Raw genomic sequence first — 21,716 nt, 5'->3', positions numbered from 1 at the left:
ACAATAGGCTACGTCACCGCGTCACCTTGAAACAAAGCAGACGTGATTTGAGTTTCACTTTTTGACTTGTCACTCATATACTCAATAGCAACAATTTTTTGCAAAATTTAAATTTCATGTTTTAATTGTATTGCTCATTATAATGTTTAGTGGATAGCTCCTAATATGTTATCTGTTTTTGTTATTTTGATGAAAATAGAAAATAGAGATATTTATTTGGGGCCTGCCAGTCGCAGTTGGGTTACCACAGAGCAAATGACAAGGAAATTTGAGACGTGACCAATGCGACCAGGAAACCCGCCCACTCGGTGCTGGTTAACGGAACTTCTGGCCAAGTTGGAAGCGTCCACGACTGTAGTGTCGGCACGAGCGCTTGGGAGGGCGATGGAAAATCAGTATCAAGATGAACGTAATGTACAGAAAACTACAAAAGTCATGTTTTCACAATAAAACACAACAATCGTGAACAAAATGGGCCACGATGACCGGATCCTTTGTGCTATTTCACGCATGTCTCTTTTAATTTGAAACGCCAAACCGGAATGTGTCGAAATTGGTCGACATCTCCAAGACGACCCTGTGTGGCTGCTGCCGGCTAACCAGCGGCAGCGAGTAGGAACCGCGGGAGAGAAGGCCGGAGCCAGACGTAACTGCGGCAGCAACGGTAGGGCTGGGCTCCATCCACTCTCGCACGTAAACACATAGCGGGACAGCAAGCCACGTCACGAACGGAAACATCACACTTTTGCTTATTAGATAAAAACAAACCGGCGTCTTATTATTTGGGGGAAGGAGTTGACCAGTGAGGCGCACGTGAAGTTGACGGTAGCAAAAATGAGGAGGAGGACAAGGAAAGTCGCCTCGCCGATGCTCATCTCTTGACGTCAGTTGAATTAGCAGGGCTACCACGTCACGGGTTTTCAAGTAATATTTTAATTTAATAGCATAAATAAAAGATGACGGAAAATGACGAATTTTATCTTGCTGGGAAAAAAACCCCAAACAATGGGTTGGTTAGCCAAACATGGAGCCCCGTGCGATGGCCGACCCCAGCCGCACTGTTGTGTTGCGTTGTGTCGATTGGCGAAACCAAAAGAAAGCATCGCCTCTCACTACTCGTCACATCTTCACTCAAAACGCCGGCTTTTATTTGCACTGCCGGCGAAAAGTCAGTTCTGGTCACGCGTGGATGCACCCAAAAGACGAGTTCTGTCCAATGGTGCACGCTTTGTCTCATTTGACACGCGATAGCATCTCAAATGTCACATATTATTCTATTCTATTAGAATAGGAAGCTACTGTATGATGATACCCCCATTCTTTTATATGGGGGGGACTTTGTTTTCATGTAGCAGATGTGAGCTGGAGTGACCCTTCATCTCTGCTCACATTTGCTGTCACTATAACAGAAAAAGTGTGGTTGGTTATGAGGTCTTTGTTGTGCTGTGCAGTGCTTCCTTTCGTTCAAAACATTCAAACCCAGCAAAGTTACCTTGATTTATTTTTTCGGGGTAGTGTGATAAAACCTCATTGTACATCCCAAAAAAATGCATTGTATGCATTTCTCTCATCATACTGAGCCGAAATGTTTTTGTACGCATTTATGTTGTTGCTGGTCACTGGCTCCTCCTCCTCAGCTGCAAGATTGTTTGGGCATGCAGCCATAGAATGTTAAGATAATACCATCCACTTCAGTTTTTGTCCCTCGTTTTCCATCCCTCTGCCATTTTTTTCTCTTCATTTCCTCTCTGCAAATGTGGCCTGTGGTAGGCTGGGTGGCTCCCACAAAAAAACTGGATCACTATCACAGTTCTTGCAGCTTTTGTGTGGAAATCTGATCACAGACCAGTGGAAGTGATTGCTGGGAAGACCAGTAGTAGCCTGAGATCATGTGTAGAAGTCAGTTTAGCACATTTTGTCACTTCCATGGTCAAAAAATGTTTTCTGTACTGAGTTGAGGACTTTGTTGTTGTGTGGCTTGGCCACAGCCAGCCATTGTGTACCAAAGGAAGTTTAGGAAGTGACTTCTGTTTTCTTCTGCGATTATGTGATGTTTTGAGTGTCACGTTACAGCGAGACCCCCAAAATTGAGCGCAATTTGAAATATGCTTACTGGGCTGAAATCCCCTCTTGCGCACACAATGACTGTTTGTAGCTGCAGGTTCCGTTTTACTTTTTGAGGCATAAAAAAAAAAAAAATGTTGGTTTGACTTCAGAGCGTTCCACTTTGTATGCTAATGTCATTTGGTAGAACCGATGGCATTGATAAGCGTCACCTTGACTAAAAATAGCAACAGCGGCTCTCACTTTTGCCCGAGTCGAAATGTCCAAGAAGGTCATGTAGCTTTTTCTGCGATGATGAACTGGAAAGTCAGTGGTGTCGAATGTTTTCAGCTCCCTCGTTGTGGAACATGATGGGCGTTCCTCCACTTCGTTTTCCTGCATTTAACTACACGTAAAAACACACACACACACACACACACACACACACACACAGGCACACACACAGACACACACACAAGTGACTCTCACATCTGTCTCTGGGTGTGAGACGCCTTCCAACTTTGTTTTGTGCTTCAGATATGGATGTCTTATTTGTGCAGCGGTTCTGGTTTCATTCTGATTGTTGTTACGCTGATATTGACGTTTTGCAGTTCGCTGTTTTTGTCCTGTGATCTGCTGCCGGCTTTCACACCAGCATAGCGTCAACTTTGGAGAAGTGATCACATGTTCTGCTTAAGGGCTTGCGTCCTGCTGTCAGATGAGCATTGAGATATTTTGACTGTTGTGTTCGTTGGTGCCAAAATTGGCAGCTTTTGGGGTGACTTTTTTTGTTGTTGTCAGCCCTAACACTTAACCTCAGCAGTAAAGAAAATTTATTGTGGATTGCTGCACATTTCATGATGTCCACGAAGCGGCATGATATTTCCAAATGTGGGTCTGTGGGTCATGAGGTGCACAGAGGTCACTGAGCATGTGGGCGCATTGTGTCCGACAGCCTGCAGTGTGTGTTTTTGTGGGTGTGTGTGCCAATAACAATGCAGCAAGGGAAACGGGTGCTGGCTAAATAGAGGTGTGCTTGTTTGTTCCTTTCGCCAACTCCTTGTGCGATTCCCTTTTTAGTGCCATATGCTCACGTATGGGACAAGCCCCGCCCACCCTCATGCTACATTAGCAAGCAACAATAACACACATTAAGGTACAGAAAGCTACGTCGTCATTGTTTCACAAGGAGCATGCTCCATTTTGTCTGCTGGAAGAGAAGCTATTGATTGTACGGATGCTTTGTTTGTGCGTGTGTGTGTTTATCTTCAATGGCCTCAAGTGATGACAATAGAGCCCCCTCTGTCTGTCTGTCTGTCTGTCTGTCTGACTGACTGACCACAGATTGTTGAGTCGTTTAGTCTTTACATGCCGCCTTATTTTGTGGTCTGCGGGCCCTCGGGGTCCAGGCTAGTCTTTTTGTGCTCTCGGAACATCTCAAAGCTCACAAAGACAATGACTTTGTTTGTTGTTACTCATCTTGATCCCAGGTCAGCATTTTCAACACTTTACCTTTGAATCGCTTTTTACTCATGCCTAGAGGCAGCTTCCATCCTTTTGTTGTCACCTGATAAACCTTAACAGACAAAGCACTTTTTCAACCATGCTTGTTCTTGTGCCGCGGACAACCGCGCCCTTCTATGAGGGACGAGTTTGGCGAGTGTGTCCGCGGCGTGAGTCAGTTGGCCTTTCTTCCCCAAACAGCTCCCACTTCAACTATCTGTTCCGCTTACTTTAGTGCGTGTGTGTTATGGGTCAAGCGTGTGAGTCAACCCATCATCATGCCGAGCCAGATGTTGTATCAACCCAACATGCCGCCACACCCGGCGGAAGCCGAACGAACGTTGTACTGGCAACAACCTACTAAGTTATTGCAGCAGATAAACTATGTTACAGTGTTGACATGAACGGTTTGCCATTCATTTTTGATTTCAAAAGCTCGACAAGGATGAGTGCCCTCCTCTGCAGGAAGCGCTCTTCTTCCTGACTCCTCCGCACAAAGCACTCTGTCATTTCAGAATAAACCCACCCTTTCACTCCCCAGGCTGTGTGTGTTTGTGTGTGTGTGTGTGTGTGTGTGTGTGTGTGTGTGTGTGTGTGTGTGTGTGTGTGTGTGTGTGTGTGTGTGTGTGTCGAGGTCTATGGGTTGGGGAATTCCTGCTAAAAGCATGAGATGGCCATTCCTCTTCTTTTCCTGTAGCATGACTGTTGCTTGTGACTTTTAGAAAATAGAGGTAAGGCGCTACGGCACAACGAATGATGGCAAATGTTGTTGATTAAAATTTTTACCCGAGGGATGATTGAGTTGGTGTACTACCAAGTACTTACAAGGTCAAATAGACACGTGCTTAATTCCCTCTTTGGCGAACTTTTCTTCCTTTTTGCACTGTCATGTGACTATTTCAGTGCCTCCTTCAAAAAGGTGAGAAATGTTTAAGGAGCGAGACCGAAACGAAGATGTAACTCGTGCTCGTTTCGCCATCCAGTCGCAAGTCAAAATTGTTGTACCTTCATCTTGTGACAACGCGGCGGAAAATTCAATGAAGAAAATGACCTCTCATGTGCTGTGGTTTACAGCCAGTCAGACGACTTCAATTCTGCTCACGTTGTTTTCGTTTCTGGCCAGAGCCAGAATAACTTCATTTCACGGGCCTCTTGCAACTTGCTAGTCAGCGTGTTTTTGTTTGACCTCCTTTTCAGCTCATGCAAAGGAAGGCGAGCGAGGGCGGTGGTAAGGGTGGGGCGGGGGAGAGCTAACTGTCCTGCTCGGAAGGCCGGCCAACATTCCGACATCACTTCCTCCTCCGACATCTGGTAATGATCAGTGCGAGAGGAGGAGAAAACGTGCCGATGTGTCATAAGATTCAGCTGGGCGTCATATTGCGGCACTGCGCAAGCTCATTCCACCTACCGGCCGAGCAGAATGGGCACCAGAACGTGTTTTGATTTGATCTCTGTTGACCCCACCCCTGACCCCTGTAGGTGTGTAACACAAGCAGCCGCAGCAGTACAGACATGAGCGTCACCTCCTGGTTCCTGGTCAGCAGCGGGGGGACTCGCCACCGGCTTCCCCGCGAGATGATCTTTGTCGGGCGGGACGACTGCGAGCTCATGCTACAGGTGAGGTCAATGTGCACTAAGTGCAAGGAAGTTTCGTTTTGTGGCGTGCGTGCTCCACCTGCGTTGGCAAAACATGTTTACATGCACGTTGAGTCAGTGTCCATGTGGCCCTTAGAGACTTTCTTGCCTGCCAGCTTGTGAGTAGTTGAGGTCATTGCGCTATTAATAGAAAGTGGGGCAGATATTTGGATGACATTTATTTTCTCTTTTGGCTGTAGCACTCTCTGCCTTCTTCATTTGAAAATGGAAATTCATGCCTTTTGCTCAATGATGGGGGGGAGTGTCTGCATTCACATCTTTATCGCACATTTTTCTAAAATCGGTTGAGTAGTTTGTGCAATCTTGCAGAAGCGAGGCCCGTGACAACAGAACCTTTTTGGCAGAGGTAAAAGTAGGTTGTCGAGTTTCTTTTCCCAGATGGCGCGAATGCTGTCACAGTTTGTTTCTGCCATAATCTGTCTTCGTTTCTGATGCAATGCCACGTAAAAAGTTCATCTCACTGTCTAGTGACCCGTTTTATATTGGCCGTTTTTTTTTTTTTGAAGCGTTTGCAAATCACGTGACCGCTTCAACCAACCAAACGCATCATCTATTTATTGTGTCACACAGCAAGTAAATCCTAAAAGACAAGTTAACTGGCTTTAAGCACTGCCATCTTCCTGAGCTGCAACTTGGCAGTCATCACCACTGTTTGTGTTCCTGAGCGTGTGGCGCCAAAAATCACATGTGAGGTCAAACAAGCCGCTCAGTCCCTCGCGATCCCCTTTGATCCAGCCTAATCTCGCTAAGGTAATCTGTGTTACTCAGCCCGCTGGAGGAGCTTCTCAAGGCTTTCGTGTGCATTTCAGCGCTTATCGACACATTTCAATCTCAGGAGAACAGATGAGGGAGGGCAATTCCTTACGTCGTGCCAGCGAGGCAAAGCAAATCTCAAACTGGCCTGAAAGCATTTCTCCATCTGACCCTGACGTGCTCGGAGGATTTATACTCGCATTCTTCATCTTTTTCAGCAGAAAAGCAGCCTTCAAATAGTTTGTCTGACATGGTTTCCATTCTTCAGTCATGTGAACAGGAAGTGACGAACAGTTTGCACTCGATGACCTGAATCAAATGTGCCACGTGTTGCTTTACAGTCGCGCAGTGTGGACAAGCAGCACGCCGTCATCAACTACGAGCCTGGTTCAGACCAACACAAGGTCAAGGACCTCGGCAGCCTCAATGGGGTGAGTGCTTCTAACCAAACATGTGGAGGACTTCAGAATACAAAGGCAGATGACAAATATTCAGGGGAGGTGAACTTTCTTTGGTGTTCACTCATGTGCAGTGATTAACACACACACACTTGGAACACATACGCAGCAAGTCATTCACATCCTTTGCAGATCTTCAACAGGAAGTCCGAGTCAGAGACGCTTCCTGCTGCGTCACCCACAATTCACTTGTTTAGATGGATCCAAGGGAACTTTGTGGCTGCTGACTCAGCAGATTGCTCGCAGAGTCCGATTGGGTCATTTTCTGACTGATGCGCTTCCTGTACTGCCGTGCTGAGCACATTGATGTCGATCTACGGGTATTTTAGCCTGTTGGTTGTGGGATGGATGGATGGATGGATGGATGGATGGATGGATGGATGGATGGATGGATGGATGGATGGATGGATGGATGGATGGATGGATGGATGGATGGATGGATGGATGGATGGATGGATGGATGGATGGATGGATGGATGGATGGATGGATGGATGGATGGATGGATGGATGGATGGATGGATGGATGGATGGATGGATGGATGGATGGATGGATGGATGGATGGATGGATGGATGGGGTATTTAGGGATTGATAGTGTGTCACTTTTCCCTCTAGTTTCCATTTCCAATGACTTTCTGGAATGTAAATAAATCAATAAGGTGATGCAAAATAATGGATTGTGCAGCTCTGATTTTCGGCTTCTTCTCCCCACAGACCTTTGTAAACGATGTCCGCATTCAAGAGCAGATGTACATCACCCTCAAGTTGGAGGACAAACTGAGGTTCGGATACGATATCCTTCACATCCACCCACGGCTTTGTCGTCTCGTTACTGCCGGTGTTCCTCAGGGAAACGTTGCATGCATCTGGTGCGGCTGTCGCATGTGTTTCCTTAATTTGGCTCTCACATACTAACTGGTTCACGGTAGAGCGAGGCGAGCTTACCGTGCCCGAGGAGGCTCTCAAGGTGAGATGGCAGCACAGCGCCACCTGCTTGAAAGAGTCGTCGCGGTCTTCACCTCCATCCGTCTTCTGTTTGCAGCATGAAAAATTCACCAGTGGCCTCCAGCTGAGCCAGAAGCCGTCCAAAGGTGAAAGCACCGCCACCACCACCACCAGCAAGTCCCCCCTGAAGACCCCATCAAAGACACAAAAGGCTACCAGTGGCGGCACCCCCAGGCCAAGCCAAACAACCACAGATGGGGTCTCTCCCTCCAAAGAGCCTCCACCCAAAACTGCAGACAAGGCTGAAGAAAGAACTGGAGGTGAGAGCTCATGTGGAACAAACAAATTCATTTATCAACAGAGAAATGTAAGACTTAAGTCTGTATCTTTTGGGTGGATTGTACAGTCCAGATTTTTACGGAGTCTTTCTTCTTTCAGAAAACTCGCTTTTTCTGGGGGTTTATCTTGGTGGGGGGAGGCTTAGGGTGTTGGAGCTCCCTTGCCAACATGCACTTAACTTGGTTTCAAAATGCGTATTTTCCTTCCTAATCACAGACATTGTTCATCGGCAGGGGTCCCCTTTAAGCTCCAGATGTTGAAATAAGGCCACGTGGAGCTTGTGCGTTATTATTCGAGATTAGGCAATCGCGTTTCATCATCATACAAAGCCGCCATATGCCAGCATCACTTTTTATTCGCGAGTGTTGGCAATCGCAGATGTGCCCAAAGAATGTACGGAAGTGTACGAAGGCAATTTTCAACGCTTGTGCAAGGCATAGATTTCATTTGCTCCACATATGGCACGCAATTTGCCAGGCAACAGCCGTAATTATCCTGCTGTACTGTTCTGCGATTAAGCCTAGACGAGGGGCACATGGGTGAAAAGAAGGTGAAGGACGAGGTTTTGTTTTCACAAAGAATCTAATTAGGGCGACACTTTGGCTGCTTGTTTTCTTTCATATGATGATATGTTTCAAATAGATGGTCATAAAATGTCTTCTTTTATCCCCAACTGCTAAGTCAAGGAGTTATTTTCTTCCACAATTATATCACAACCTCCCCAAATTCCCTTTGTGGGTGGCCCTATTTAAAGCACAGAGAAGCACATTCCACTGTGTATGCATGAAGTTCGCCTGTGTTGTCTCCAGCAGATGCTACAGCTCTGCCCCGCGGCACCCCTCTGTACGGCCAGCCGGCGTGGTGGGGCTACGACGACGACGGCAACTCCCTCAAGCAGGAAAACAAGACGACTGGCAAGAAGCATGAGCTCGCAGGTAGGACACGTCCACATTTGTAGCCTACGCTCACGTTCAAGTTCACAACTGACCTCACAGTCGTTAAAATGCCACATATGGAGCATTAGGAGCAGGACACACCGCCCCGTTATACCCGCCGTTGTTTGTGTCTGAACAGGCAGTGCATTTGTGTGTGCATTGGTGATGTACACTCAAGCGCACACAAAGAGACTTTTTCACAGAATAGACTGTATATGTGAGTGTGTGCGCGTGTGTGTGCGGCTGGTCGTCTGACAGTGGGGTCGTGTCAACTGATGCTGTGTAGAGTAACAAGATTAAGGACTGCACCAGTGGTCAAAGAGCTTAGCAATATCAAATCAGTTTGGCCCAGACTGCTTTAGACTGTAGCGGCCTCAAATCTCTCGTCACATCTGGATGGAGACTGGGCCAGGCTCTTCAGCTGCCGGATTGATCGCATTGCTCATCATGCAGATTCCATATGGACTCTAGCTATATTTGGTGGTGTTCATTTTTGATCAGTCGTGCAGACGAATGGGGTCGGCGACGTCTGCCGTGGACGTAGGTAAGGTGACTTTGTTTGTAGTGTATTACTGTGGGGGGAGGAGGTCAAGAAAGATCTTGAGCCCATACTTGTTTGAAAACTGTCAGAACTTGCTCAGTCTGTTAAGTATGTGTGAGGCCAAATGAAGTGAAGATGGGGAGACAGATTGAGGGCAGATTCTCAGTGTGAATGTGTCTGTGTGTTTTGTTGATTTTGTGTGCGTCCTTTTCTTTTTTTCCCCTCAGTGAATAGCCCAAGCTTACAACCCCCTCCTGTGCTTCCTCCTTGTGCATTATGCCTTTGCCCGATTGGGTTACACCATAGCACAAGCAGCTCCCCCTTTTCTGCCATCACACAAGCACACACACAGAATTCAAATGGACCTCTCTCAGTCTTTAGCTTAGCATGTGCTAATTCTCTTCCAAACTTTCAGCGCGCCATAAACGTGCATCACATCGGCCTGATTATTTCTTCTCTTCCATTTCAGTTTGTTTTCTTCTTAGTCACAGAGCTGTAGACTGCTACAAATGCCCCTTGAGGTGAAGCAGATGGCCTTTCCAATTTTGTGAAAGCACCATTTATCATATTTAGGACCCCACTGAGCTTTCCTTTGTTCTTACCAACAAACTGATGTGCTTGGCGAAGCAAATTTGTAACATGTCCACTAGCATCTCTTTTACCGTTCACATAACATGAGCCAAAAAGGGACGGCAAAAGCTGCTTTTCTTATCTTGTTACACTTGCTCATGTTTTTAGTTTTTGGGTGATTTAATCCACAGAGGGCAAAGAAGGTCGTCGTGGAGAGGACTGCCACAACGCAGGCTACACGGACATCCCGACTAAGGAACATCATCGTCACGTGGCCACCAACGGCATCCATGAGATCCCAACAAAGGACACGGAGGGGGCCGGCTCTCCCGGCAGTGCAGGTGACGATTTCGATGCGGTCATTCAGATTCGACAAATGTACAAGTCCATGCTAACTAAAACTGCACGTCATCCACAGCTCAAGGCCACGCCTCCTTCACGATAGAGTTTGACAACCCTTCCCCCGGGAGGGTCACCATTAAAGACCACGTCTCCAAGCTCACGCCCGGCCAGCACAGGTCTCGGGCCAAGAGGAGCAGCAGCGGAGGGGCGGGAAGCAAAGAGCTGAGCACGTTGCAGGCAGCCATGATGGCGTCGGAGAGCAAGGTGGCCGATTGGCTGGCGCAGAACGATCCAACCCTCATCCGCGGCGAGTCCACAGAGGACGACAGCAAGAGCAACAAGAGTGATGTGCCGGTGCATCTCAAAAGGCTGAAAGGTGAGCAACTGCACTCCGCTTCTCGTCCGAGTAACTGCGGAGTGCTCGCTTAATTAAATGGAGGCCAATTTATGATGATGTATAAGGGGGGAGGGTTCGCCTGACAGACAGGCGGCTGATGAAAATGGCTGGAGTGGAAAGGAGGGATGCTCATTTGGCATGCTCAAATGTTGAGCAAGATGTCTCAACATTTGGAAGCTGCTCAAGTGGAGGCAGCACACAAATAGTGTGATCGGACTATTAAAGACAGAGAGGCATGTTTTGAGAACACTGCTGACTATGGGTGTCAAGGAGGAGGTGGGCGGCAAACGGACCTCCCCGTCATGCTGACCGCTGCATGAACGCCAGCTCCGATTGGACAAAGACAGCAAGTAGAGCGAGCCAGCCAGCGAGCCAGCTTAGTAGTCGCCCCGGCTGCCATGTGGTGGAGAGAAAGGCCATGATGTAGCCGTTGGACAAGGTTTAAAGGGCAAAGAAGCAGCGGATGGCAAGGAACCAAAGAACCAGGACTAAACCGTCACGGATGCGGGAACGTGCAAATGTAAGTCATTCAGGAGCTGATTTAGGGCAGATGTCAATCATTTCTCACGTGAATGCTGCGTGTGCACAAACTGAGCAGAGGCAGGGGAAATGTAAGATTTGCCTTAATATTTGTCTAGTAATGATGTGGTGACTCTGAGTACATATATTTGTTGCTTGTTAGTAAGAAATTTTGATTGTCAGGTGAATGTGAGAATAGCTGAGCAGCAAGTAGCTCAAGGCACGTCTGTTAGATACACAAAGTGTGAAGGCTCAAATAGTCCTCATTAACCAAAAAGAACGCAAGAGCAGCAGATGAACAGCCACCAATCCAGAAAAAGCAAGTTTGCTACGACAGTTTGTTTCTCAGCATCGCAAATGACCTCTGGAGTGCTGGGACGAGCCCACGCACAGCTTAAGTCTTTCTGGGTCAGTCCTGGGAGTGGCTGGTGAGATGTCGGGACACAAGAAAAGCATGTTGTCTGACAGCTCATGAAAAACTACGGTGGTGTCGAATGCTTATTGTGTGTCGGTGTTCGTGTGTATTTGCATGTGTGAGACTCGTGGTGGCAAGCAGTGCAGAGCGCCTGTGTCTCCTAAGTGGCACCTCTGTTCTCAACTAGCAGCTTCTTTGTCTGAGCTGGCGGACAGAAGAATAAAGGCATTTGTTTATCCCACTTGATGCCTTTTAAATGAAAGACACACATTTTTCAAAACGTCTAACATTCTTAGACAATCTAGATGCTAACTCGGCAGATCCTTATTTGCGCCAACTGTAATGTCCCCCTCCCCACATCACCGTTTTCTTCTTTGCCTTAAAAGCAGACAGATCCTCTTTTCCTACACCCCCACAAGATTTCTAATTCTCAAATCTCCTTTCAGCACCCCCTCCTCTCTTTTCATCCCCGAAGCTTTTCCTCCCCCCTTACTGCAGCCTCCTCATTGTCATCTTCTTCCCGTGCCCCCCTTCCCCCAATTCTTTCTTTGAGCCAGGGGGCATGTGCTGGGCCAGCCTGGCACCATGTCCACTATGGCACACCCAAATGGGACATGGCAGGAATGTAAATTGTAGAAGAAAAAATCTTGGTGTTGAAATGCCAGAGGATGTGCTTTGATTGAGTTCTAATTATATTTATAATCGTTTTATTCACGCAAACACACATTTGCACTACATCAGTCCACCACATGCTTGCAATTTACGTTTGACTATGAATACAGACCAGGCAATCACAAACATTTGTCGCTGTGGTGTGAATTACCATGAGCTGATGTTTACTTGTGACTTGTCATCCTTGTAGGCAGCAAACATGAAGATGGCACACAGAGCGACTCGGAGAACGGCCTGGGCCTGCGCTTCGCCAGCCGGCGCCACGCCCTCGAGGAGCGTCTAAACGCTGCACACGCCCGCTCTGGGTCAGGAGGAGGAGTGGGCTCAGCCGTCCAGAACGCGGCGAGCGGCTCTCGAGGAGGTGGCGGTCGCACAGCCTTCATGATTGAGTTCTACGACGAGGAGAACCCCCGCAAGCGGCGCTCGTATTCCTTTTCCCAAACTGCGCCACTGCTGAGCGCAGCCGGCGGTGAGGGGCTGTCTCCGCAGCCCCCCTCTCAGCCCAAAGTGTTTAGCATCTCCACCTCAGCTAGCGCCGCCTCGGACTCAGGTAATGACGCAACACAGGCTGTTCCGAGAATTGGACATGATTTGGAATATGCGTGCTGTCCTACAGCTAGCTAAATTCAATCAGTTATAGTTTGCTGCTGCTTTGAGGTGATGCTATGGCATCATTGTTGCATTGCTGCTTTTCTTTGCATGATCCTGTATTGGATCTCCTTCAAATTATCAGACCAGTATTGTTTGGATCCACTCTAGGTAAAGTCCAAGCCCCAATCTCTGCAACAGTGGCTGCGGGCGCCCCCACAGCGGCCCGCGTGCTCCTCAAGCAGAGGTCGGAAGACCCGAGCGTGGGCCGCAGCTCGGTGGGCACGGGGCTGGCGACGGGCAGCCCCACCAGCCCCAGCGAGGACATCTCGAGCACGGGGCGAGCGGCCGCCAGGGAGGCAGGGGACGACCGCAGCGATAACGGGACTTACACCATTGAGCTGGAAAACAGCAACCTGGAGGAAGAGGAGGCCCGGCGCATGATTGACAAGGTAGGTAGGCTATAAAGGAGACACTTGTGCTGAAAAGCAAACGGGTGTGTTACGACACAACGTCGTTTACAAGGAGTGATGTAATTATTGGCTTGTGCAGCCAAAACAGCAAGTGTTCTGTTAATTGCTGTCATCAAGTGGCACTAATTGCAGGGCAGCTCCTGCTACTTTTTGTGACCAGTTGGCTTGATGTGTCCTTGTTGCTATGGTGGCAACTGCCTCTTAACTAAAAGGAATCTTTTGTTGGCCTCCTAATGACATTAGGTGTGTTTGTGGGGGATATCATACAGCCCACTGAACAAGAATGTGATCTGATTGGCTGAGCATTGAGAGTTAGATGCTTCTTTGTAGGTGTTTGGGCTGCAGCAGAACCAGGACACAGACCTCCAAGGGGAGGGAAGAGGAAAGGAAACAGAGACAGCAAAAGAGGTAATCATTGTTTTTGCTTTATTGACAGTCAGTTTGTGTGGTGTCACTTGTGGTCATGCTGAGAACCGCTTCTTGCTGTCATAGCTCACAGCAAACCACACATTGTTTTGATGCCGCTCTCGTGTTCTCAATGAACACTTCAAAGACTTCTAGTGGAGTCTAGAAACGGGAGTCGCAGTCCTACCCAAGGCTGGACGGCTCCTCTTCTCGCCAGTCAGTGGAAATAGACGTTCCCTTCCCAAGAGTGACCCAGATCGGACACACTGCCCTGCAGGCAGTTGCATTGAAAAAGAAAAAGGCCTGTGTGCAGCAGCAGAAGCAAGTCTTTCTGCTTTTCCACGTTTGGCTCTCTTTTTCTGCCCCCTTCCAAGAATAATACCAAACCATGTCATACCTTGCTTCCACGTACCCCAGAGGTGAAGTTGTGGCAAGACTAAAGTGTTGTTTACATGAGCTGGGATTTGTGTTCCACTTCAGGCTAACACTCCGCCCGATTGTGTGCAATCACATACTGCAAGTTCCTCTCTGCATTTTCACTTGACGATGGCTCTTGTCTCAACAGCCGCTTCCGGCGGATTCCAACTGGGTCTCTCAGTGGGCCAGTTTAGCTGCCAACCACACCCGAACCGATCCCGAAGGTTCTGGAGCTGAGACGACGACAACATTCCTGGACAAAGAAAGAGGTATACACCTACGCGGTCACCACACGGGGTACTCGAGTTACACAGCTTGGCTCGGGTCTCACTAAGTGATTGGTCTCACCAATTGTCAACTTAGGATGCGATGCCTTGAAGTCCGCCCCAGCCCTCAACCGAGGCGAATCCTCATCAAGTCTAACAGACCGCAAGCGCAGGAGCCTCCCCCCTCTCCCCGCGGATGACCGCGCCAAAGCGCCGACCCAGAGGTCTGAGATCGGAGAGAAACAGGACACAGAAGCCCAGGAAAAGGAGAACAAGGGCGACGGGGAATCGCCGCCGCCTCCCATGGAGAACGGCGATGTGAGCGGCCGACGCCAAGCAAGTGCCGCCTCTTCTCCGCGCAAGACCGCCGTGCGAAGCTCTGCTAGTGTGGAGCGCAGGAAGAAAAAAGAGGAGGAGGAGGAGGGCGGCGGGGACAAATCCGGGAAGCCTCTGGTGCGTCAAGGCAGCTTCACCATTGAGAAGCCCAGCGACAGCGTCCCTGCCGAGCTCATTCCACGCATCAACAGGGGCGGAGCGGGAAGCCGGGAGCGCAGTGACTCTGCAGGAAGCATGGATACGGCCACGCTCCTCAAAGACACCGAGGCCGTCATGGCGTTCCTGGAGGCCAAACTGAGGGACGAAAACAAGCTTGAGCCGAAAACCACTAAAACCAGCAGCAGCATCAGCAGTCAGGTCTCGGGCTACGGCTACCACCCTCGCACCGATTCCATCTCGCCAGAGTCAGACGTGGACACAGCCAGCACTGCCAGTCATGTGGCCGCCGAGGCGAAGGCCGGCAGCGCGCAGAAGCGACGCTCGCTCAGCAGCATGCACCGGGAGAAGAGCGGCGTGAGCGCGGCCTCCAAGTCCGCCGTCTCCGCCGGCGCGCGAGACCGCTTGGAGAGGAAGGCCAAAAGCAGAACCGCTGACGCAGCTGGTCGGACTGAAGCGCGCCGCTCGGTTCAGCCGTCTGCTTCCAGGGCACGCCAACCCTCCCTCGATCTCACCGACGACGACCAGACTTCTTCCTTCCCCATTTCCGACATCCTCTCGTCGGACCAGGAGACCTACTCCAGTTACGGCTTGGACGGCAAACACGACGGGAGGTCCACCAAAAACGCCAGCGCCACTTCCTCCAAAAGCAACCGGAATCTCCAAACCGCCGCTTCGTCCTCTCTGAGCAAGACGGCCGCGCTGCCCAAACCACGGCCCACCCGAGCCTCCCTGCTCCGCCGAGCCCGACTGGGTGACACCTCGGACACGGATCTGGCCGACGCTGACCGAGTGTCAGTGGCGTCTGAGGTGTCTACCACAAGCTCCACGTCCAGACCACCGTCGGGCCGTGGGGCGCTGTCGCGTCTGGACATGCTGGCGCAGCCGCGTCGCAACCGGGTGGGCTCCATCTCGGCGCGCAGCGACTCGGAGTGCACCGCAGCGCGCGGCTCTGCCGCCGCGTCGCGTCTTTCGGCTGAGACGGCTCTGCGTCTGGGCTTGCGCTCGTCCACGCCCACCGAAAGCAAGTTGACCCCCAGGATGAGGGCCAACAGCGTGTCCAAGCTGAACGAGGCCAGAAACAAGACGGCTACGACTGGCTACTGCTCTCCCACAGGTGAGCAAGTGAAACAGACTTTTGTTGTATCGACCTGTTGTCATTGTGTTGTGACAATGTTCACGCTGGTTTTCATCGTCCAGAGAGCTCTCATCCAGAGCCTGGTGCCGCTGACACAGATGAAGAACTTGTTGGTACTGTACTGGCTCTGTAGAATCCAGTTCGGAGTGTGTGTTTGCGTGTGTGCGCACGTGTCAAGACCTGGGTTGCATCCACAGAAACAGCTTCTGAAACAACTTTTCAAGAGAAATGTAGAAGAAACTTGTGAGCAATAGTTGACCAGTGAGAAGAATTTTTGGATTGCCATTTTGTGTCCAGATGCTGACCCAGGTCTTGCAATGTGTTGCAGTGAGTTGTCCTTGTAATCCATGACTCAAAACTGTGATGACGACTCAAATGCTTGACTGAACGTTGAAGTAAAAATAGTAATTGGGTTTGGAACATGGCTCCCTCTTGTGGGGTTTCGTCATCAAGACACCCATTACGTGCCACAAAGTGTTCATGTCTCATCACGTCATGGTGCAGGAAGCTGCATTCATGTAGTTTTTTTGCTGTTGCCGGACTTATTTTTTTGCTGCAATGTGTGACTATTTTTTATTTAATAACACGTTGCTTCACTCAAATTTTTTTTTTTTTCCCCGAAGAGGAAATAATACATACTCAAGTAGGATCCTAGTTGTGCATATGCGTAACACTCTGACAGCCGACTTATTTCTTAACTTGCTGAAGAGGTCTTATTTTGGGGCAATAAATTGCCGTAAGTGAAACTAAAGCGTCCTGTTTGCGCCTTCCCAGTGTCCAGCAGCAACCGGTGGAGACGCCTGCCGCCTGAGTACGCGTCCACCTCGGAGGAAGAGTTTGGCTCAGCCCGTAACGCTTCTAAGCATGGAGGGCGCCCCCACACACGGCCGCATCACCCCACACCCCCCCGAGGTTCCCGACCCGGTGCCACTGCGACACCTGCCTCGGGCTCCGGCGCGCTGCCCGGGGTGGGCACAGCGGTGCTGAAACACCGCATGAAGGAGCAGGACGAGTACATCAGAGACTGGACGGCGCACAGTGAGGAGATAGCCAGGTATTGAGTCACTCCGATCATGCTCAAAAAGTAGGGCTGAGCCATTTGGAGAAATTTTTATTTCCCTCAATATTGCAATGAAATGTTAGGACTTTTTTCAAGGTTACCTTTCAATGTACTTTTTTCACACATAAAAAAACAACAAATCAATCTGCATCACACAAAACTATTTTGGTGTTCTAGATTAAAGGGCTAATGAAGGATGGGATGTAGATTTGAATTGGATGAATTGTTCAGCCCTACTGAAAAGTGACTGCCGCATGTTTTTGGCCATGTTCTAAATCGCCTTGTCTGATGGTTAACAGGTTGTTCCCATGTGTGCGCAGGATCAGCCAGGACCTGGCTAAGGACCTGGCCACCTTGGCGCGCGAGATCCACGACGTGGCGGGCAAGATCGATTCGGTCAGCTCGTCTGACACACCGCCCAGCACGGCCGCCACCACCCCGAGCTCAGCCGTCGACACGCGCCAAGAGGTAGGCCCGGCGCGGCCCGACTTGCAGGAGAGCATGAGACAGGTGCCAGCTCCATTTGCTCCTCTTCTCGCTTTGCCTGCTGTGCTGTGCCTGTCACGGCACATTCACGTATAAAAACCTTTTGATACCATTTCGCACAACTTGAAATTTGAGGTTTGGTTTATGTTGGGTATTTGTTTGTCCATTTATCCTTGTTTTTCATCTTCAATTTTTTTATTCAAGTATTTTTCTGACCATTTTTCTCATTTTTTGTTCAGTAATTATTTTTAATTGATTTCCCCTTTTTTTGGGTCACATTTTTGTATTTGTCTACCAATCTACAGTTTTTTATTTTTTCATCTAAATTTGTTTTCTGTTCTTAACGTTGCCAGCTCGTGGACCGCGTTTTTGATGAGAGCCTGAAATTCCGCAAGATCCCTCCCATCATTGAGGGTGCCAAGACGCCGGAGATCAACGGCAAGCCGGTGGAGCTCCGCCCCCGGGCCCCCGACGGCCACGAGCCTCGGGCGCTCAGGAGACGTACGTGGAACCGAGAGGAGGTGAGCACATGCACGCATGCGGCGGCGCCACGAGGCAGACATGCTGGGCATGTTGACGCGTTGCATTCTTCTGTCCTTCTAGGCAGTTTTGGACAGCCTTTTGATCCATTCAGTCTCTCAGCTGTCCACCAAGATCAAACAGTCAACTGATAAAACTGCTGGAAAAATCCGGTTAGTATACCCTCATTATTATTAAAATTCATGAAGCATGGTCAATTCCATTTCATCTTGATGCTGCTGTCACGGTTCAGGATATTGTTCAAGGATCAGGACAGGAACTGGGAGGATATCGACAGGAAACTGAAATCCGAAAGCGACGTCCCGCTCTTGACGTCCTCCAACAAGGTACTCAAGCATATTCAATTTTTTTAACTTATCTGAGTGCAGTATTTGAGTGATTGCTCATTTTACAGGAGATCTCCTCCGTGTTACTTGAGCTCAGAAGAGTCGAGAAGCAGCTGGAAGGTGAATAACACGCTTGGACTTCTCACATGTTGTCATGCGTCCATTTTACGCGCTCACTCAAGTTGAAAATGTCCACATGAATGTTACATGTCACGTACCGAATATTATGTCCTGCACTTGGTCATGAACCAGTTCACACTCATTGTGTGTGCGTGTGTCCCAGTGATCAATCTGATGCTGGACCCGGACGGCACGCTGGATGCGGCAGCCAGCCCCATCTCACCCACCAAGCCTCAGGTTGCCAAACCGGCGGCCCAGTCCTCCACCGGCGCAGGTCCCCAGCATCTCCCGCCTAAAGAGCTGCTACCCGAAATCCGTCCGGCGTCCGGAGAGCCCGCCAGGCTTCCGTCGTCCGACGGCTCCGTAGGTCTCGGTTCAGCCTCTGTCAGTGCGCTGCCTTTCACTCGCATGCGGCCCAGCGGCAAGGAGGCCCTTGTACAGAAGTGAGACAAAATCGTCCAGCTATTGTTCATTCAAATCAGTTACAATTGGCAATCAAAAAGCAAGAAAGATCTGTTTGAGTTTTACTAAGATTTGTCACTTAATCCTGATCATTTTTTTTAAAAAAAAGTTAAAATCCTGTAAATTAAAGAAAAAACGCAGACAGAAAACCTGCCAGTTTAAATACGAAGGTTTTTCCATTTTTGTATTTTTGATCTGACAAAAGGGCATTTTAGTTTTTTTTTTTGATTGTCAACTGAAAACTTGACTGAACTTGAAAAAGATGAATGATAAGATGGAGCCACAAATGAACACGAGCAGTTCATCCGGCACGTGAACAAACACTTTCCCATTAAGGTCTTGCCTTAAAAGCATTGTCCCTCCAACAAGAGTCTCCATCAAACTTCTCAGACCAACAGAATGCATATTTTACAGCCTTTTTTTGCACTTGAGTATTAAAAGCAGCTGCCGCCTTAATGTGACATTGAGAAACAGACACTTTGTACTGGAAATGGTCCCATTATTTCACAAGTCAACCGATGCAGTTTTATACACAATTCAACACTTGACAGTCCGCCCAATAAGTCTTTCATTTTTGTCAATATATAAATAAACCTTTTACTTACCCAGTAGTAGCATGTGAAAAACTGAGACTTGTCATCCTACTAGTTACATATTGTGTGTGTGGAGGCTATTTATCATAAAAATCCAAAACAATAGCCACTTACCAAAGTTGATGACTCTAACGTGCAGCTCAGCTCATTAACTTTTGTTTTTGCTGCCTTATCTTGATTTGGCCTGTTGGATACGATGCCATGAAGCTTGTAGCAGCACTTGAAGTGTCCTATGATTTGCAATTGGGCTTTTTATACTTCAATTTCAATTTTGGAGGAGGAAAAAAAAGTATTAACTTGCTGTTTTATAATATTTCAATACTGATGTTGTTTTGTAGTCATTTTAATGTTAATTTGTGTCACTTTGCGCTTTAAGAAGCTGCTGAACATCTCAGCTCCTCCGTCCCTCTTTTTCTGATTGTAGCGTGTGGCTTCATGTTATGTACGTTGTGCTCAAGGAGCCGAGCAAAAATCCTGTGGCTTTGTCCGTGTGTATCCACTAAAGGTCTTAAACCACTTCTCCAATGGCTTTTCATCTTCAAAACTCTTGACGTTCAATGGTCGTACTTAGGCTAATGAGATCTGATGCAGAAAGTGAAGAACAAAAGATGTTGGGGAAAGAAATATTTTGTAAATTGTTTTATTTTTTTGTGCCCCAGGGTTTTACTTTCAAATCCATCCATTTTCTATACCGCTTGTACCCACGGGGGTCACGGTCGTGGGACACCTTGAACTGGTTGCCAACCAATCGCAGGGCACTTTTTTTTTTTTAGCTTAAGTAAAACATTTGAAGTGAATATTTGGTACCAGTAGGTTTTCATTTGTTTCCAAGTCTCATTGTTGTCTGATCAGTAATTTTGTTTGTAAAGAGAAAACAAAGCCAATTTTTATTTATTTTTAATATTTTGTGGATGTTTTATGTATTTTATATTTGTTCAAACTGCAAATTTACTGTCAATAAATCAAGAGACATCCACTTCAATGTTTGGCTTGACTTTTAGATAAAATGTTGATCATTGTAGTTTTTTTGGGGGGGAGGGGGGGTTCCTCCCTAGGTCACTTGCATAATCTTTAGTAGAAGACCACCAAAACTGTTGTATGTACAGCTACAAAAAAAAATGTTTCAAGAAGACTGAGTTTTGAGTGCTCTCAACCAATTTTATTACTACAGTTAAACAAGCACATTCACTTCAACCACAGGAAAAGACACGTTGTGGTGCGGAGGTGTCAGCCGGGGGGCCACTTCATGCCACGGCCCCCCAGGACGTGAATGTGGATGTGGTAGACCGACTGGCCACCGTCAGGCCCATCGTTGATGACGATCCTGTAGCCTTTGGCTAAGCCCGCCTGCTCGGCGCACTTCTTGGCCACGATCAGCAAGTGCCCCAGAAGCTGCCAGGGAGGGAGAGAAAGGGGGGAGGGCACTAGTCAAACAACAATACAAGCATTCAATCAAGTCATAACATGCTCTGCATCAAATCCATCCTTACTGCAGCATCACCATCCTCCGCTTTTGACAGCTGGACGATTGGCTTTTTGGGGACCACCAGGATGTGAGTTGGCGCCTGGGGGGAAATGTCAGGAAAGGCCACGCACTGAAACAGAACAAATAGAAACAGACGATTTTAATTTATAGAAAACAAAAAACTATAAATAAATTACATGAATAATATAAAAAGAATTTTTTTTTAGTAAAAAAAGATTAGATGGGGAAAAAATAACTTAATAAAAATATTTTTGCAGAAAAATAATAGGATAAATGACAACGTTAACACTTGTACATTTTGTCAGTTTTTTATTTTCATGTCTGAAAGTCAAATATAATTGCAAACTATTTGACTTAAACAAGGATCAAATGTTCTCAGGCGTCTTTGATCTTCAATTTATATAAGATCTGTGTGGATTCTTCGTTTTATTGCAGCCATATTTAATGCTGAATATTCAGTCGAAAAAATGATCACAGGCACAGTTATGAGTGCAGAACCTGCACTAGCATTAGCACTCATTTAGCTTGAGCCTCGCAGCAGTAAAAGTGGAGCGAGTGCGCGTTGGAGCATACTCAATGAAAGCCTACCAGGTCATCCTCGTAGATGAGTTTCGCAGGGATTTCTTTGCGTATGATTTTCCCAAATATTGTGTCTCCGCCAGGCTGGGCTACCTGCGCTTTTGCTGTTTCGTCAGCCATGGGGCAAACTAGGCGCAGTCGCACGCTGACGTAGAGACAAGGGCGGTATCGCTTCTGAGAGGCGGAGCTCGCTGACA

The 21,716-nt window shown here is 48.1% G+C and overlaps 2 protein-coding genes across 3 annotated transcripts; one reads left to right on the top strand and one right to left on the bottom strand.

The window, feature by feature from the left end:
* Window positions 1-94: 94 nt before the first annotated feature.
* Window positions 95-20,436, top strand: cep170aa (centrosomal protein 170Aa). 2 transcript variants are annotated; one of them, XM_088385490.1, is made up of 22 exons: window positions 95-664; window positions 5,026-5,163; window positions 6,297-6,386; window positions 7,128-7,209; window positions 7,325-7,380; window positions 7,456-7,678; window positions 8,507-8,632; window positions 9,935-10,084; window positions 10,162-10,461; window positions 12,279-12,638; window positions 12,848-13,128; window positions 13,480-13,557; window positions 14,120-14,240; window positions 14,335-15,846; window positions 15,930-15,980; window positions 16,642-16,921; window positions 17,227-17,437; window positions 17,767-17,934; window positions 18,017-18,105; window positions 18,186-18,279; window positions 18,348-18,399; window positions 18,563-20,436. In XM_088385490.1, the coding sequence occupies exons 2-22, from the start codon at window positions 5,059-5,061 to the stop codon at window positions 18,844-18,846; spliced, it is 4,713 nt and encodes a 1,570-aa protein (XP_088241616.1). In that variant the 5' UTR covers window positions 95-664; window positions 5,026-5,058; the 3' UTR covers window positions 18,847-20,436. The 2 variants fall into 2 exon arrangements, with proteins under 2 accessions (XP_088241616.1, XP_088241617.1); XM_088385491.1 differs by lacking the exon at window positions 15,930-15,980 and having other exon boundaries at window positions 96-664.
* Window positions 20,437-20,591: 155 nt separating this feature from the next.
* Window positions 20,592-21,696, bottom strand: hint1 (histidine triad nucleotide binding protein 1). The gene is made up of 3 exons (XM_088385505.1): window positions 21,529-21,696; window positions 20,945-21,049; window positions 20,592-20,846 (listed from the first exon to the last, which is right to left on the bottom strand). The coding sequence occupies exons 1-3, from the start codon at window positions 21,637-21,639 to the stop codon at window positions 20,682-20,684; spliced, it is 381 nt and encodes a 126-aa protein (XP_088241631.1). The 5' UTR covers window positions 21,640-21,696; the 3' UTR covers window positions 20,592-20,681.
* Between the last annotated feature and the right edge of the window lie 20 nt (window positions 21,697-21,716).

Source organism: Syngnathus floridae, chromosome 9 (genome assembly GCF_059516105.1).
Source record: "Syngnathus floridae isolate MCC-2025c chromosome 9, RoL_Sflo_1.0, whole genome shotgun sequence".
In the NCBI taxonomy this organism is placed as follows: Eukaryota; Metazoa; Chordata; class Actinopteri; order Syngnathiformes; family Syngnathidae; genus Syngnathus; species Syngnathus floridae.
This window is presented reverse-complemented; position numbering and strand designations above follow the sequence as displayed.

What these genes read in the sequence shown, in the direction of transcription:
- cep170aa (XM_088385490.1), top strand. Translation starts at nt 5,059, where the DNA reads ATGAGCGTCACCTCCTGGTTCCTGGTCAGCAGCGGGGGGACTCGCCAC. An exon ending in CAAGAAGCATGAGCTCGCAG is followed by an intron (nt 8,633 to 9,934) that starts GTAGGACACGTC and finishes TTTAATCCACAG; the next exon opens with AGGGCAAAGAAGGTCGTCGT. An exon ending in TAGCGCCGCCTCGGACTCAG is followed by an intron (nt 12,639 to 12,847) that starts GTAATGACGCAA and finishes GATCCACTCTAG; the next exon opens with GTAAAGTCCAAGCCCCAATC.
- hint1 (XM_088385505.1), bottom strand. Translation starts at nt 21,639, where the DNA reads ATGGCTGACGAAACAGCAAAAGCGCAGGTAGCCCAGCCTGGCGGAGAC. An exon ending in TCATCTACGAGGATGACCTG is followed by an intron (nt 21,050 to 21,528) that starts GTAGGCTTTCAT and finishes GTTCTGTTTCAG; the next exon opens with TGCGTGGCCTTTCCTGACAT. An exon ending in CGGAGGATGGTGATGCTGCA is followed by an intron (nt 20,847 to 20,944) that starts GTAAGGATGGAT and finishes CCTCCCTGGCAG; the next exon opens with CTTCTGGGGCACTTGCTGAT.